The 15,280-nt window shown below is 57.4% G+C and overlaps 1 protein-coding gene across 2 annotated transcripts in view; it reads right to left on the reverse strand.

Annotated features, from left to right (window-relative positions):
- LOC137311622 (myocardin-like) overlaps positions 1-4,186 on the reverse strand; it is a 75,739-nt gene extending 71,553 nt beyond the window's left edge. The window contains exon 1 of one of the 2 annotated variants that reach the window (XM_067978724.1): positions 3,854-4,186. In XM_067978724.1, the coding sequence (XP_067834825.1) occupies positions 3,854-3,908 (55 nt within the window). In that variant the 5' untranslated portion in view covers positions 3,909-4,186. The remainder of the gene's footprint in view (positions 1-3,853) is intronic. The other variant, XM_067978722.1, reaches the window with a different exon arrangement.
- Between the last annotated feature and the right edge of the window lie 11,094 nt (positions 4,187-15,280).

The raw sequence follows: 15,280 nt of genomic DNA on the forward strand, positions 1-15,280 counted from the left end.
CTGGAGTCACGCTGAGGGGGAGGAGTCTGGAGTCACGCTGAGGGGGAGGAGTCTGGAGTCACGCTGAGGGGGAGGAGTCTGGAGTCACACTGAGGGGGAGGAGTCTGGAGTCACGCTGAGGGGGAGGAGTCTGGATTCACACTGAGGGGGAGGAGTCTGGAGTCACGCTGAGGGGGAGGAGTCTGGATTCACACTGAGGGGGAGGAGTCTGGAGTCACACTGAGGGCGAGGAGTCTGTCACACTGAGGGGGAGGAGTCTGGAGTCACACTGAGGGGGAGGAGTCTGGAGTCACACTGAGGGGGAGGAGTCCGTCGTCACGCTGAGGGGGAGGAGTCCGTCGTCACGCTGAGGGGGAGGAGTCCGTCGTCACGCTGAGGGGGAGGTGTCCGTCGTCACGCTGAGGGGGAGGAGTCTGGAGTCACGCTGAGGGGGAGGAGTCTGGAGTCACGCTGAGGGGGAGGAGTCTGGAGTCACGCTGAGGGGGAGGAGTCTGGAGTCACGCTGAGGGGGAGGAGTCTGGAGTCACGCTGAGGGGGAGGAGTCTGGAGTCACACTGAGGGGGAGGAGTCTGGAGTCACGCTGAGGGGGAGGAGTCTGGAGTCACGCTGAGGGGGAGGAGTCTGGAGTCACGCTGAGGGGGAGGAGTCTGGAGTCACACTGAGGGGGAGGAGTCACACTGAGGGGGAGGAGTCTGGAGTCACACTGAGGGGGAGGCGTCTGGAGTCACACTGAGGGGGAGGAGTCACACTGAGGGGGAGGAGTTTGGAGTCACACTGAGGGGGAGGAGTCTGGAGTCACGCTGAGGGGGAGGAGTTTGGAGTCACACTGAGGGGGAGGAGTCACACTGAGTCACCACTCATCGACACAATCACACACCCACTCATGCACATTCTCACATACACTCATATGCACACATTCTCACACCCTCATATACAAACACACTCATATTCACACACTCGTATACATACACGCACACCCACTCATATAGACACATTCGCATGCACCCACTCCTATATACCCTCACGCACCTACTCATACTCACACTCATGCACACCCACTCATATACACACTCCTGCACACCCACTCATATACCACATGCACGCACTCATATACACACACACACACACACATTCACGCACCCATGCATATACAGATATTCACGCTACAACACTCTTACACCCACACTCATATACACACATATAAGCGCACACCCACTCACATACACACATATAAGCGCACACACTCATGTACTGCATACACTGACACAATGCACGCACACACACTCTGACACAATGCACACACACATACTCATACACACACTGACACAATGCACGCACACACACTCTGACACAATGCACACACACACACTCATGCACACACTGACACAATGCACACACACACACTCTGACACAATGCACACACACATACTCATACACACACTGACACAATGCACACACACACTGACACAATGCACACACACACATACTCATACACACACACACATACTCATACACACACTGACACAATGCACACACACACATACTCATACACACACACACTCATACACACACTCTGACACAATGCACACACACATACTCATACACACTCTGACACAATGTACACACACATACTCATACACACTCTGACACAATGTACACACACATACTCATACACACTCTGACACAATGCACACACACACATACTCATACACACTCTGACACAATGCACACACACACATACTCATACACACACTGACACAATGCACACACACACATACTCATACACACACTGACACAATGCACAACACACATACTCATACACACACACACTCATACACACACTCTGACACAATGCACACACACATACTCATACACACTCTGACACAATGTACACACACATACTCATACACACTCTGACACAATGTACACATACACACTCTGACACAATGCACACACACACATACTCATACACACTCTGACACAATGCACACACACACATACTCATACACACACTGACACAATGCACACACACACACATACTCATACACACACACACTCATACACACACTCTGACACAATGCACACACACATACTCATACACACTCTGACACAATGTACACACACATACTCATACACACTCTGACACAATGTACACACACATACTCATACACACTCTGACACATTGCACACACACACATACTCATACACACACTGACACAATGCACACACACACATACTCATACACACTCTGACACAATGCACACACACACATACTCATACACACACTGACACAATGCACACACACATACTCATACACACACACACTCATACACACACTCTGACACAATGCACACACACATACTCATACACACTCTGACACAATGTACACACACATACTCATACACACTCTGACACAATGTACACACACATACTCATACACACTCTGACACAATGCACACACACACATACTCATACACACTCTGACACAATGCACACACACACATACTCATACACACACTGACACAATGCACACACACACATACTCATACACACACACACACTCATACACACACTCTGACACAATGCACGCACACATACTCATGCACACACACACACACTCATACACACACATACTCATGCACACACACACATACTCATACACACTCTGACACAATGCACAGACACACACACTCATACACACACTGACACAATGCACACACACACACTCATACACACACTAACACAATGCACACACACACACACACTCATACACACACTCTGACACAATGCACACACACACTCATACACACACTAACACAATGCACACACACACACACACACACACTAACGCAATACACACACACACTCACTAACACAATGCACACACACACTAACGCAATACACACACACACTCACTAACACAATGCACACACACACACACTAACGCAATACACACACACACTCACTAACACAATGCACACACACACTAACGCAATACACACACACACTCACTAACACAATGCACACACACACTAACGCAATACACACACACACTCACTAACACAATGCACACACACACTAACGCAATACACACACACACTCACTAACACAATGCACACACACACTAACGCAATACACACACACACTCACTAACACAATGCACACACACACTAACGCAATACACACACACACTCACTAACACAATGCACACACACACTAACGCAATACACACACACACTCACTAACACAATGCACACACACACACTCATACACACACTAACACAATGCACACACACACACACTAACACAATGTACACACACACACTAACACAATGCACACACACTCATACACACACACACTAACACAATACACACACTCATACACACACACTAACACAATGCACACACATACAAACACAAACACAATGCACACACACTGACACACATTCATTCATACTCACACATTCACACTCTCACTCGTACACACTCGATGCTCACACTCACACACAAAGAGTGGACGACTGTCAGGTTGTAGATTGATATTTACACGCAGTAATCTCCCGGTCGCTCCCCTGAGCCACACGGGAAAAAAAACGATAAGCAGCTCGTCACTGAATGGAAAGAGAGAGGAGAGAGATCGCCAAAGTCCCCAACAACTGACACACACCTCCCTCCCTCCCCTCACTCACTCCCCCTCTCTCCTCTCTCCCTCACGCACCCGCCCTCCCCCTCTCCCTCACTCACTCCCCCCTCCCTCCCCACCTTCCCCCTCCCTCCCCTCCACTCCCTTCCCCCTCCCTCCACTCCCCTCCTCCCCCACCCTCCCCGCCTCAGTCAGCTTTAGGGGGCTCACCAGATCGGAACTTGTTACGGATCATCAAAGACCGCTCGGACACCAGCAGAGTCATGGTCGGGTCCCTGGGCTGGAGGGGCGGTCACTCGCTCCGCGGTGGGTCGATGAGAGAGGGCGGGAGGGGAGGGGAGGGGAGGGGAAGGCAGGCAGGAGCGGAGGGGAGAAGGGAGTCTTCGGTCTGGAAGTACAGATTCAGTGTCCCAGCCGCAACCAGCATGTCCCCCACTCTCTCCCTCTCTCTCTCTCTCCAGTACCGCTGGTCGAGAGCACAGACACTGACAGAGACACTGACCCACACACGCCGACACATCTAAACCCCACCCCCCCCCTCAAACCCCAACGCTCCACAAGGACAGCTGTGGCTTAAGGGGAGATTAGAGGCTGCGCCAATCAGGAGAGCTCTGCCGATAAGGGTCGGGGGTCGGGGGTCAGGCGTCTGGGTTGACATCTTGGCCCATCTGGGAAAGTTTCCTGACGCTCCGAGCCGGGCTCGAGGCTTTGAACTGGGCTGTTAACCCCTCGCCTGCGGGGGGCCCAGAGAGTAACAGGGCAGCTAAGATCCGAGACCCTCTCCGCACTGCCCCCACCCCCAACTCCTCCCCCCCCCCGCACTACCCCCACCCCCAACTCCTCCCCTCCCCCCTCTCCGCACTGCCCCCACCCCCAACTCCTCCCCCCCCCGCACTACCCCCACCCCCAACTCCTCCCCTCCCCCCTCTCCGCACTGCCCCCACCCCCAACTCCTCCCCCCCCCCGCACTACCCCCACCCCCAACTCCTCCCCTCCCCCCTCTCCGCACTACCCCACCCCCAACTCCTCCCCCCCCCGCACTACCCCCACCCCCAACTCCTCCCCTCCCCCCTCTCCGCACTACCCCACCCCCAACTCCTCCCCCCCCCGCACTACCCCCACCCCCAACTCCTCCCCTCCCCCCTCTCCGCACTGCCCCCACCCCCAACTCCTCCCCTCCCCCCTCTCCGCACTACCCCACCCCAAATCCTCCGCACCCCTCCTCTCCTCCCATCTCCTCTCCTCCTCCCATCTCCTCCCCTCCTCCTCCCATCTCCTCTCCTCCTCCCATCTCCTCTCCTCCTCCCATCTCCTCCCCTCCTCTCCTCCCATCTCCTCCCCTCCTCTCCTCCCATCTCCTCCCCTCCCATCTCCTCTCCTCCTCCCATCTCCTCCTCTCCTCCTCCCATCTCCTCCTCTCCTCCTCCCATCTCCTCCCCTCCACCCATCTCCTCCCCTCCACCCATCTCCTCTCCTCCACCCATCTCCTCTCCTCCTCCCATCTCCTCTCCTCCTCCCATCTCCTCCCCTCCACCCATCTCCTCCCCTCCTCCCATCTCCTCCCCTCCACCCATCTCCTCCCCTCCACCCATCTCCTCATCTCCTCTCCTCCTCCCATCTCCTCTCCTCCTCCCATCTCCTCCCCTCCTCCCATCTCCTCCCCTCCACCCATCTCCTCCCCTCCACCCATCTCCTCTCCTCCACCCATCTCCTCTCCTCCACCCATCTCCTCTCCTCCTCCCATCTCCTCTCCTCCACCCATCTCCTCTCCTCCACCCATCTCCTCCCATCTCCTCCCCTCCACCCATCTCCTCCCCTCCTCCCATCTCCTCCCCTCCACCCATCTCCTCCCCTCCACCCATCTCCTCTCCTCCACCCATCTCCTCTCCTCCTCCCATCTCCTCCCCTCCTCCCATCTCCTCCCCTCCACCCATCTCCTCCCCTCCACCCATCTCCTCTCCTCCTCCCATCTCCTCTCCTCCACCCATCTCCTCTCCTCCTCCCATCTCCTCTCCTCCTCCCATCTCCTCTCCTCCTCCCATCTCCTCTCCTCCTCCCATCTCCTCTCCTCCTCCCATCTCCTCCTCTCCTCCCATCTCCTCCCCTCCCATCTCCTCTCCTCCTCCCATCTCCTCCTCTCCTCTCCTCCACCCATCTCCTCTCCTCCTCCCATCTCCTCCCCTCCACCCATCTCCTCTCCTCCTCCCATCTCCTCTCCTCCTCCCATCTCCTCTCCTCCACCCATCTCCTCTCCTCCACCCATCTCCTCTCCTCCTCCCATCTCCTCTCCTCCTCCCATCTCCTCCTCTCCTCCCATCTCCTCCTCTCCTCCCATCTCCTCCTCTCCTCCCCTCCTCTCCTCCCATCTCCTCCCCTCCCATCTCCTCTCCTCCTCCCATCTCCTCCTCTCCTCCCATCTCCTCTCCTCCTCCCCACCCTTCTCCTGCCCTCTCCCCTGCCCTCCCCAAACGATGGAGTGAGGGAGTGAGTGAGGCAGTGAGTATTTTGTAAATCATTCATGGGATGTGGGCGTCGCTGGCGAGGCCGGCATTTATGGCCCATCCCTAATTGCCCCTTGAGAAGGTGGTGGTGAGCCGCCTTCTTGAACCGCTGCAGTCCGTGTGGTGAAGGTTCTCCCACAGTGCTGTTAGGAAGGGAGTTCCAGGATTTTGACCCAGCGACGATGAAGGAACGGCCGATATATTTCCAAGTCGGTTTGGGGTGAGACTTGGAGGGGAACGTGCAGGTGGTGTGAGTGAGAGGGGAGACGAGACTGAACTAAGAGCAGGACGGTACTAACTCTGAGTTCGAGGGACCTCATTCAAATCGTCCCCTCCTCGTTCATATTGGCACACAGGCCCAGGGTGTCCCTCTCGAGGACAGTCAAAGCTCGTCGTTTCTGAACATTCCTCCAGTCTGTCCCCTTGTGTTCCGTGCCGTCCTGCCCTGCGAGAAGGAAGTAGTATCAGGGCCGGAAAGTCTCGAGGGCTCATGGGATTCTCCTCAAGTGGCTCATCCTGTATCCATCCTGTATGTGTGTGGTCCCTCTCTCCCTCCTGTCCCCTATGCTCTCTCACACCCCCTATCTCTCTCCCCTTTCTCTCTCTCTCCATTTCTCTCCTTCCATCTCTCTCACAACCCCTCTCCCTCTCTCTCCCGTCCCTTACACTCTCTCGCACCCCCTCTCCCCTTTCTCTCACTCTCACACCCCCTTTCCCTCTCTCGCACCCCCTCTCACTCTCACACCCCCTCTCCCTCTCAGCCCCCCTCTCCCTCTCAGCCCCCCTCTCCCTCTCAGCCCCCCTCTCCCTCTCTCCCCTTTCTCTCTCTTCCTCCCTCCCTCGCTCTCCCCTTTCTCTCTCTCTCCCTCCCTCCCACTCTCTCTCCCCCTTTCTCTCTCTCTCTCCCTCCCTCCCACTCTCTCTCTCCCTTTCTCTCTCTCAATTTTCCTCCCTCCCTCTCCCCCCTTTCTCTCTCTCTCTCTCTCTCTCCCTCCCTCCCTCTCTCTCACCTTTCTCTCTCTCCCTCCCTCTCCTTTCTCCCCTTTCTCTCTCTCCCCCTCCCGACACGTACCTTCTCTCACACCCCCTACCCTCTCTCTCTCTCCCCCCTCCCAACCCCTACCCTCTCACACCCCCTCTCCCTCTCTGTCTCCCCCTCTCTCTCCCCCTTCCCTCTCTCTCCCTCTCCCCTCTCTCCCTCTCCCCCCTCTCCCCCAACCCGCTCTCTCCCCCCCACCTCTCTCTCTCTCCCCCTTTCTCTCAATCTCTCTCTCTCCCTCACCTCTCCCCCTCTCCTTCCCACCTCTCTCTCCCATCCCCTACCTTCTCTCTCTCCCTCCCTACCCTCTCCCTGTATCACTCTTTTTCCCCTCTCTCTCTCCGTCTTCCTCTCTCACCTTTCTCTCAATCTCTCCCTCCCCTCTCTCTCTCACCTTTCTCTCAATCTCTCCCTCCCCTCTCTCTCTCCCCTCTCTCCGTCTCCCTCTCTCTCGCCTTTCTCTCAATCTCTCCCTCCCCTCTCTCTCTCTCCCCTCTCTCCCTCCCCTCTCTCTCTCGCCTTTCTCTCAATCTCTCCCTCCCCTCTCTCTCTCCCCTCTCTCCGTCTCCCTCTCTCTCGCCTTTCTCTCAATCTCTCCCTCCCCTCTCTCTCTCCCCCCTCCCCTCTCTCTCTCCCTGTTTCTCTCTCTCCCTTCCCCACCCTCTCTCTCTCCTCGTCCCACTCCCTCTGTCTCTCTCTCCTGTCCCCTACCCTCTTTCTTCTTCTCTCTCTCCCGTCCCCAACCCCTTCACTCTCTCTTCCCTTCAACTCCTCCCTCTTTCTCTGTCACTCCCTCTCCCGTCCCCTACCCTCCCTCTCCCTCCTTCTCTCTCTCCCCATCCTCCTTCCCTCTTCCCCTCCCTCTCTCTCTCCTTCCCTCCCCACCCCCTCTCGCACTCCCTGTTCTTCTCACCCCCTCCATCCCTCTCCCATCCCCCTCATCCCCTCCCTCTCTCTCTTTCCCTCCCTCCCCGTCCCCTTTCTCCCTCCCTCTTTCTATCACTCCCGTCCCCCTCCCCCTCTCTCCCCCCATCCCAGTCCTCTTTCTTGCCGTCCCACTCACCCAACCCCTCCCTCTCTCTCCCATCTCACTCACTCCCCTCCCTCCCTATCCCACTCACCCACCTCCCTCCCTCTCTCTCTCCCATCCCACTCACCCAACTCCCTCTCTTTTCCACTCCCACCTCCCTCCCTCCCACCCTCTCCCACTCAGGCCCTCCTTCCCTCTCCCATTCAGACCCTCCTTCCCTCTCCCACTCAGACCCTACCTCTCCCTCCCTCCCCCTCTCTCCCGTCCCAATCATCCCCTCCCTCTCTCTCTCCCTCTTCCACGCACCCCCCCTCCCTCTCCCTCCCTCTCCCACTCACCCCCCTCCCTCTCTCTCTCTCTCTCCCACTCACCCCCCCCTCCCTCCCTCCCTGTCTGTCCCTCTCAGCTCTCCTGACGCCCGTGGAATTCAGGATCTCAGCAGCTGTGACCCAGGGTGTCGAGTATCAGAACAGATGGTTGGATTGCAAGTGAGAGCATCTCCTGGTTGGGACGTGGGGGAAGGGGGAAGTGAGACTGTGGCGTGAGGGGAAGGGGAGGGGGGCAATTTGAGATGCCTCCCAGGAGAGGAGGGGCTTGGGGTAGGATCACAAATAGGGTCCAATGAGCTGGCTTTAACCCTCGGAGAACCAGGACAATGGTAACATTTCAAAAATATGGGATCCAGATTCCCCTGCCCTTTCCCCACTCACCCCATCGCCCCCTCTCTCTGAAAGATCTCTCCCCTCAGTCCCATTCCCCCTTTCCCCATTCACCCCCATCGCCCCCTGTGAGTGTCGGCCTAGATTATGGGCTCCAGTCAAGTTCTGTATAAACCCTCCCCACATCAGTCACCATGGTTCCTTGCGAGTTACTTCCGTTGGAATCTACAGGATCAGGCTCCAAAAAACCCTAAATATTGGCCCCAGGACACCGGGGAGAACTCCCCCATGCTCTTCGTCCAATAGTGGCCGTGGGATCTTTTACACCCACCTGAGAGGGGCAGACGGGGCCCTCGGTTTAAAGTCTCATCCGAAAGACGGCACCTCCGACAGTGCAGCACTCCCTCAGTACTGGGACCGGGGAGTGTGGGCCTGGATTATGGGGCTCGAGACTCTGGAGTAGGGGCTCGAACCCACGACCTTCTGACTCAGAGGCGAGGGAGAGAGTGTGCTAACGACTGAGCCAGGACTGACACCGGAGGAGAAGTGATTTGTGACTCGGAGCGAAGAACAGGACATTTGGGAAAAGAAAACACAGATGCCAGGAGACCTGCATTCCTTCTGGCAACTGTTCATTCCCTCGCCCACCCCCCCGACAACCTCGCCCCCTTTCCCCCTCCTCCAGAGAGCAGCAAAGGTAAACAGATGTCCCTTTCCACAGTGTCACATTCAGGAGGCCTCAGGCCGATATTTTCACCCCCTTTTGTATCTTACAGCCTCCCACGCTCTTCCGCTAACCTCGCCCCCCCTCCCTATCTCTGTAACCTCCTCCAGTCCCTACAATTCTCATCCTCCTGTTCAAATCCCTCCATGGCCCTCGCCTCCCTCCCTATTTCTTTAACCTCCTCCAGCCCCTACAATTCTCATCCTCCTGTTCAAATCCTCCATGGCCCTCGCCCCCCCTCCCTATCTCTGTAACCTCCTCCAGCCCCTACAATTCTCATCCTCCTGTTCAAATCCCTCCATGGCCCTCGCCCCCCCTCCCTATCTCTGTAACCTCCTCCAGCCCCTACAATTCTCATCCTCCTGTTCAAATCCCTCCATGGCCCTCGCCCCCCTCCCTATCTCTGTAACCTCCTACGACCCTCCGAGATCTCTGCGCTCCTCCAATTCTGGCCTCTTGCGTATCCCCGATTCCCATCCCTCCACCATTGGCGGCCGTGCCTTCAGCTGCCTGGGCCCTGAGCTCTGGAATTCCCTCCCTAAACCTCTCCGGCCTCTCTCTCCTCCTTTAAGACGCTCCTTAAAACCTCCCTCTTTGCCCGAGCTTTTGGTCACCTGTCCCTAATATCTCCTCATGTGGCTCGGGTCAAATGTGGTTTGATAATCGCTCCTGGGGAGAGTCCTGGGGACGTTTTACTACGTGAAAGGAGCTGTATAAATAGGTTGTTTTTTTGTTGGAGAGAGGGGACCACCTAGAAAAGGCACATGGACAAGAAGAGCCTGGTCAGTGAAATGCCGCCTCGCTGATCGGACAGCTCCAGACAGGTGGCACCTGTCCTGCTTGATATTTCGAGATGGGCTTTGGCTGCCATTTCCTTCGTAGGGGTCAAAGGGCAAAGGCAGGCCCTCTCGGTTGGTGGGAGGTGAGGAGGGGGCGGGCGGTGGGATCGGCCCCTTGGGGGCCTGCGTTTAATCAGCTGCAGTGGGGAGAGGGGAGCGAGGGAGAACTTATGAAGGTGAGGGTGGAAGCAGGGAGGGCCTCCCGTCTGAGGAAGGCAGTTCTCGCCGCGATGTCGGAGGTGTGGGGGGGGCGGGCTCGGCTTTCCAGAGGGGCGGGGGTCGCTGAATCAGGGGTCAGAGGTCGTTGCCCCGTCTCCCCCGGGAGGCGAAGTGAGGCCGACCGACATCGAAACAGCTACAAAGGAGGCCCCCCACCCCCACTCCGCACCGTCGGGGAGAGTGCGAGCTGCTCCCCGGCCCCTTTGATGCTGAGAGTAGGTGGGCTCGACTTTCTCGCTCCACGGATATTCAAGCAACCTCCTCGTGAATATCCTCTGCCTTGTTATTAGTTTTAGGGAATCAGGACACTGAAAGCAGGATTACTGTTCCGAAAGGGAACTCCGACCCGCGCCCCCCCCCCCGCCAACAGTGCGTGAACTCTGACCCCCTATCAGAACGGGAACGCCGACCCCCTAACAGAATGGGAACGCCGACCCCCCCTAACAGAACGGGAACGCCGACCCCCTAACAGAATGGGAACGCCGACCCCCCTAACAGAACGGGAACGCCGACCCCCCTAACAGAACGGGAACGCCGACCCCCTAACAGAACGGGAACGCCGACCCCCCTATCAGAACGGGAACGCCGACCCCCCTAACAGAACGGGAACGCCGACCCCCCTATCAGAACGGGAACGACGACCCCCCCTAACAGAACGGGAACGCCGACCCCCTAACAGAACGGGAACGCCGACCCCCTAACAGAACGGGAACGCCGACCCCCTAACAGAACGGGAACGCCGACCCCCTAACAGAACGGGAACGCCGACCCCCTAACAGAACGGGAACGCCGACCCCCTAACAGAACGGGAACGCCGACCCCCCCTATCAGAACGGGAACGACGACCCCCCCCTATCAGAACGGGAACGCCGACCCCTATCAGAACGGGAACACCGACCCCCCCTATCAGAACGGGAACGACGAATCCCCTATCAGAACGGGAACGACGAATCCCCTATCAGAACGGGAACGCCGACCCCTATCAGAACGGGAATTCCGAATCCCCTATCAGAACGGGAACGACGAATCCCCTATCAGAACGGGAACGACGAATCCCCTATCAGAACGGGAACGCCGACCCCCCCTAACAGAACGGGAACGCCGACCCCCTAACAGAACGGGAACGCCGACCCCCCCTAACAGAACGGGAACGCCGACCCCCCCTATCAGAACGGGAACGACGAATCCCCTATCAGAACGGGAACTCTGACCCCCCCTAACAGAACGGGAACGCCGACCCCCCTATCAGAACGGGAACGAGGAATCCCCGATCAGAAGGGGAACGCCGACCCCCTATCAGAAGGGGAACGCCGACCCCCTAACAGAATGGGAACGCCGACCCCCTAACAGAATGGGAACGCCGACCCCCTAACAGAACGGGAACGCCGACCCCCTATCACAACGGGAACGCCGACCCCCTATCACAACGGGAACGCCGACCCCCTATCAGAACGGGAACGAGGAATCCCCGATCAGAACGGGAACGCCGACCCCCTAACAGAACGGGAACGCCGACCCCCTAACAGAACGGGAACGCCGACCCCCTAACAGAACGGGAACGCCGACCCCCTAACAGAACGGGAACGCCGACCCCCTAACAGAACGGGAACGCCGACCCCCTATCAGAATGGGAACGCCGACCCCCTATCAGAACGGGAACGCCGACCCCCTAACAGAACGGGAACGCCGACCCCCTAACAGAACGGGAACGCCGACCCCCTAACAGAACGGGAACGAGGAATCCCCGATCAGAACAGGAACGCCGATCCCTATCAGAACGGGAACGCCGACCCCCTAACAGAACGGGAACGCCGACCCCTAACAGAACGGGAACGCCGACCCCCCTATCAGAACGGGAACGCCGACCCCTAACAGAACGGGAACGCCGACCCCTAACAGAACGGGAACGCCGACCCCTAACAGAACGGGAACGCCGACCCCCCCTAACAGAACGGGCACGCCAATCCCTTAGAGAACGGGAACGCCGACCCCCCTAACAGAACGGGAACGCCGACCCCTAACAGAATGGGAACGCCGACCCCTAACAGAATGGGGAACGCCGACCCCCTAACAGAACGGGAACACCAATCCCCCTAACAGAACGGGAACGCCGACCCCCCCTAACAGAACGGGAACGCCGACCCCCCTAACAGAACGGGAACGCCGACCCCCCCTATCAGAACGGGAACGCCGACCCCCCTAACAGAATGGGAACGCCGACCCCCTAACAGAACGGGAACACCAATCCCCCTAACAGAACGGGAACGCCGACCCCCCCTATCAGAAAGGAAACGCCGACCCCCCCTAACAGAACGGGAACGCCGACCCCTAACAGAACGGGAACGCCGACCCCCCCTAACAGAACGGGAACACCAATCCCCCTATCAGAAAGGAAACGCCAACCCCCCCTATCAGAAAGGAAACGCCAACCCCCCCTAAGAGAACGGGAACGCCGACCCCCCCCTAACAGAACGGGAACGCCGACCCCCCCCTAACAGAACGGGAACACCAATCCCCCTAACAGAAAGGGAACGCCAACCCCCCCTATCAGAAAGGAAACGACAACCCCCCCTAACAGAACGGGAACGCCGACCCCCCCCTAACAGAACGGGAACGCCGACCCCCCCTAACAGAACGGGAACGCCGACCCCCCCCCTAACAGAACGGGAATGCTGACCCTAAGATATTCTCTGACCCTCACAACGCTCTGTGCGTTTGGCTGCGACGTTGCTTCTGGGGTCCTGGGCGAGAACGCAGATAATTACCACACTTAAAGCCGCCAACTGCAGAAATAAATGCGATGAACCAATAGCAACAAAGCAGCAGGGTCTGAAACCGTCCGGCCTCAACCCATCGCACCTTCAAGCAACTCCCCAGCACAGGCGCAAGCTTCCGTTCCCGGAATTCACCCTCCGTTAGGTGGGCCTCAGCCCACTTCTACGCACTCCCATAATAAGGGACAACAACAGCTCCCATTTACACACCACCGTTAAAGTAAATCGTTCCAAGGCGCTTCACAGGAGCGATTATCAATCTGAGCCCGAGCCACAAAAGGAGATATTAGGGACAGGTGACCAAAAGCTCGGGCAAAGAGGGAGGATTTCAGGAGCGTCTTTAAGGAGGGGAGAGAGAGGGGGGAGAGGTTTAGGGAGGGAATTCCAGAGCTTAGGGCCCAGGCAGCTGAAGGCACGGCCGCCAATGGTGGAGCGATGGGAATCGGGGATACGCAGGAGGCCAGAATTGGAGGAGCGCAGAGATCTCGGAGGGTTGTAGGGGCTGGAGGAGGTTACAGAGATAGGGAGGGGGGGGCGAGGGCCATGGAGGGATTTGAACAGGAGGATGAGGATTGTAGGGGCTGGAGGAGGTTACAGAGATAGGGAGGGGGGGGGGGGGCGAGGGCCATGGAGGGATTTGAACAGGAGGATGAGAATTTTAAAATCGAGGCGTTCCCGGACCGGGAACCAGTGTCGGTCCAGCGAGCACAGGGGGTGAGGGGTGAACGGGACTTGGTGCGAGTTAGGATACGGGGGCAGCAGGAGTTTTGGATGACAACAGTGGCTACACTTCAAAAAGTATTTAATTGGCTTGTAAAGTGCTTTAGGACGTCGTATACTTTCTCTCACTTTCTTTCTCTTTTTCTTTCAGGTGGAGCATGAACACCGGCATGGACCTGAGGGGCCGAATGGCCTGTTTCTATGCCATACATTTGTTGCAATTCTCTTCTTTTCTCTCCCATTCTTTCTCCCTCTTTCTTCGTCTCTCTCCCTTCCTCTGTCTCTCTCACAGAACTGGCAGGAGAGGAGTGGAGGGGTGGGGGAGTGTGGAGGGGAACGGATTGTGAGACCGCCTTGTGGCTACGAGAGCAGGTCAGAGGCTGGGTATTCTGCGGCGAGTGACTCACCTCCTGACTCCCCAAAGCCTTTCCACCATCTCCAAGGCACAAGTCAGGAGTGTGATGGAATACTCTCCACTTGCCTGGATGAGTGCAGCTCCAACAACACTCAAGAAGCTCGACACCATCCAGGAAAAAGCAGCCCGCTTGATTGGCACCCCATCCACCACCCTAAACATTCACTCCCTTCACCACCGGCGCACCGTGGCTGCAGTGTGGACCATCCACAGGATGCACTGCAGCAACTCGGCAAGGCTTCTTCGACAGCACCTCCCAAACCCGCGACCTCTACCACCTAGACGGACAAGGGCAGCAGGCACATGGGAACAACACCACCTGCACGTTCCCCTCCAAGTCACACACCATCCCGACTTGGAAATATATCGGCCGTTCCTTCATCGTCGCTGGGTCAAAATCCTGGAACTCCCTTCCTAACAGCACTGTGGGAGAACCTTCACCACACGGACTGCAGCGGTTCAAGAAGGCGGCTCACCACCACCTTCTCAAGGGCAATTCGGGATGGGCAATAAATGCCGGCCTCGCCAGCGACGCCCACATCCCATGAACGAATTTTTAAAAAACTGCTCTTGACAGACTGTACGTTGGATTAGCAAAGGCCTGTTGTGGGGGGGGGGGGGGGGGAGGTGGGTTGGGGGCGGGGAGCGGGTAAGGGTTACGGGGAGGTGGGGGGGCCGCGGAGAGGGGGATCACTCAGTAAACAGGCATCGCAGGAA

The sequence above is a fragment of the Heptranchias perlo genome, unplaced genomic scaffold, assembly GCF_035084215.1.
Source record: "Heptranchias perlo isolate sHepPer1 unplaced genomic scaffold, sHepPer1.hap1 HAP1_SCAFFOLD_373, whole genome shotgun sequence".
NCBI lineage: Eukaryota > Metazoa > Chordata > Chondrichthyes > Hexanchiformes > Hexanchidae > Heptranchias > Heptranchias perlo.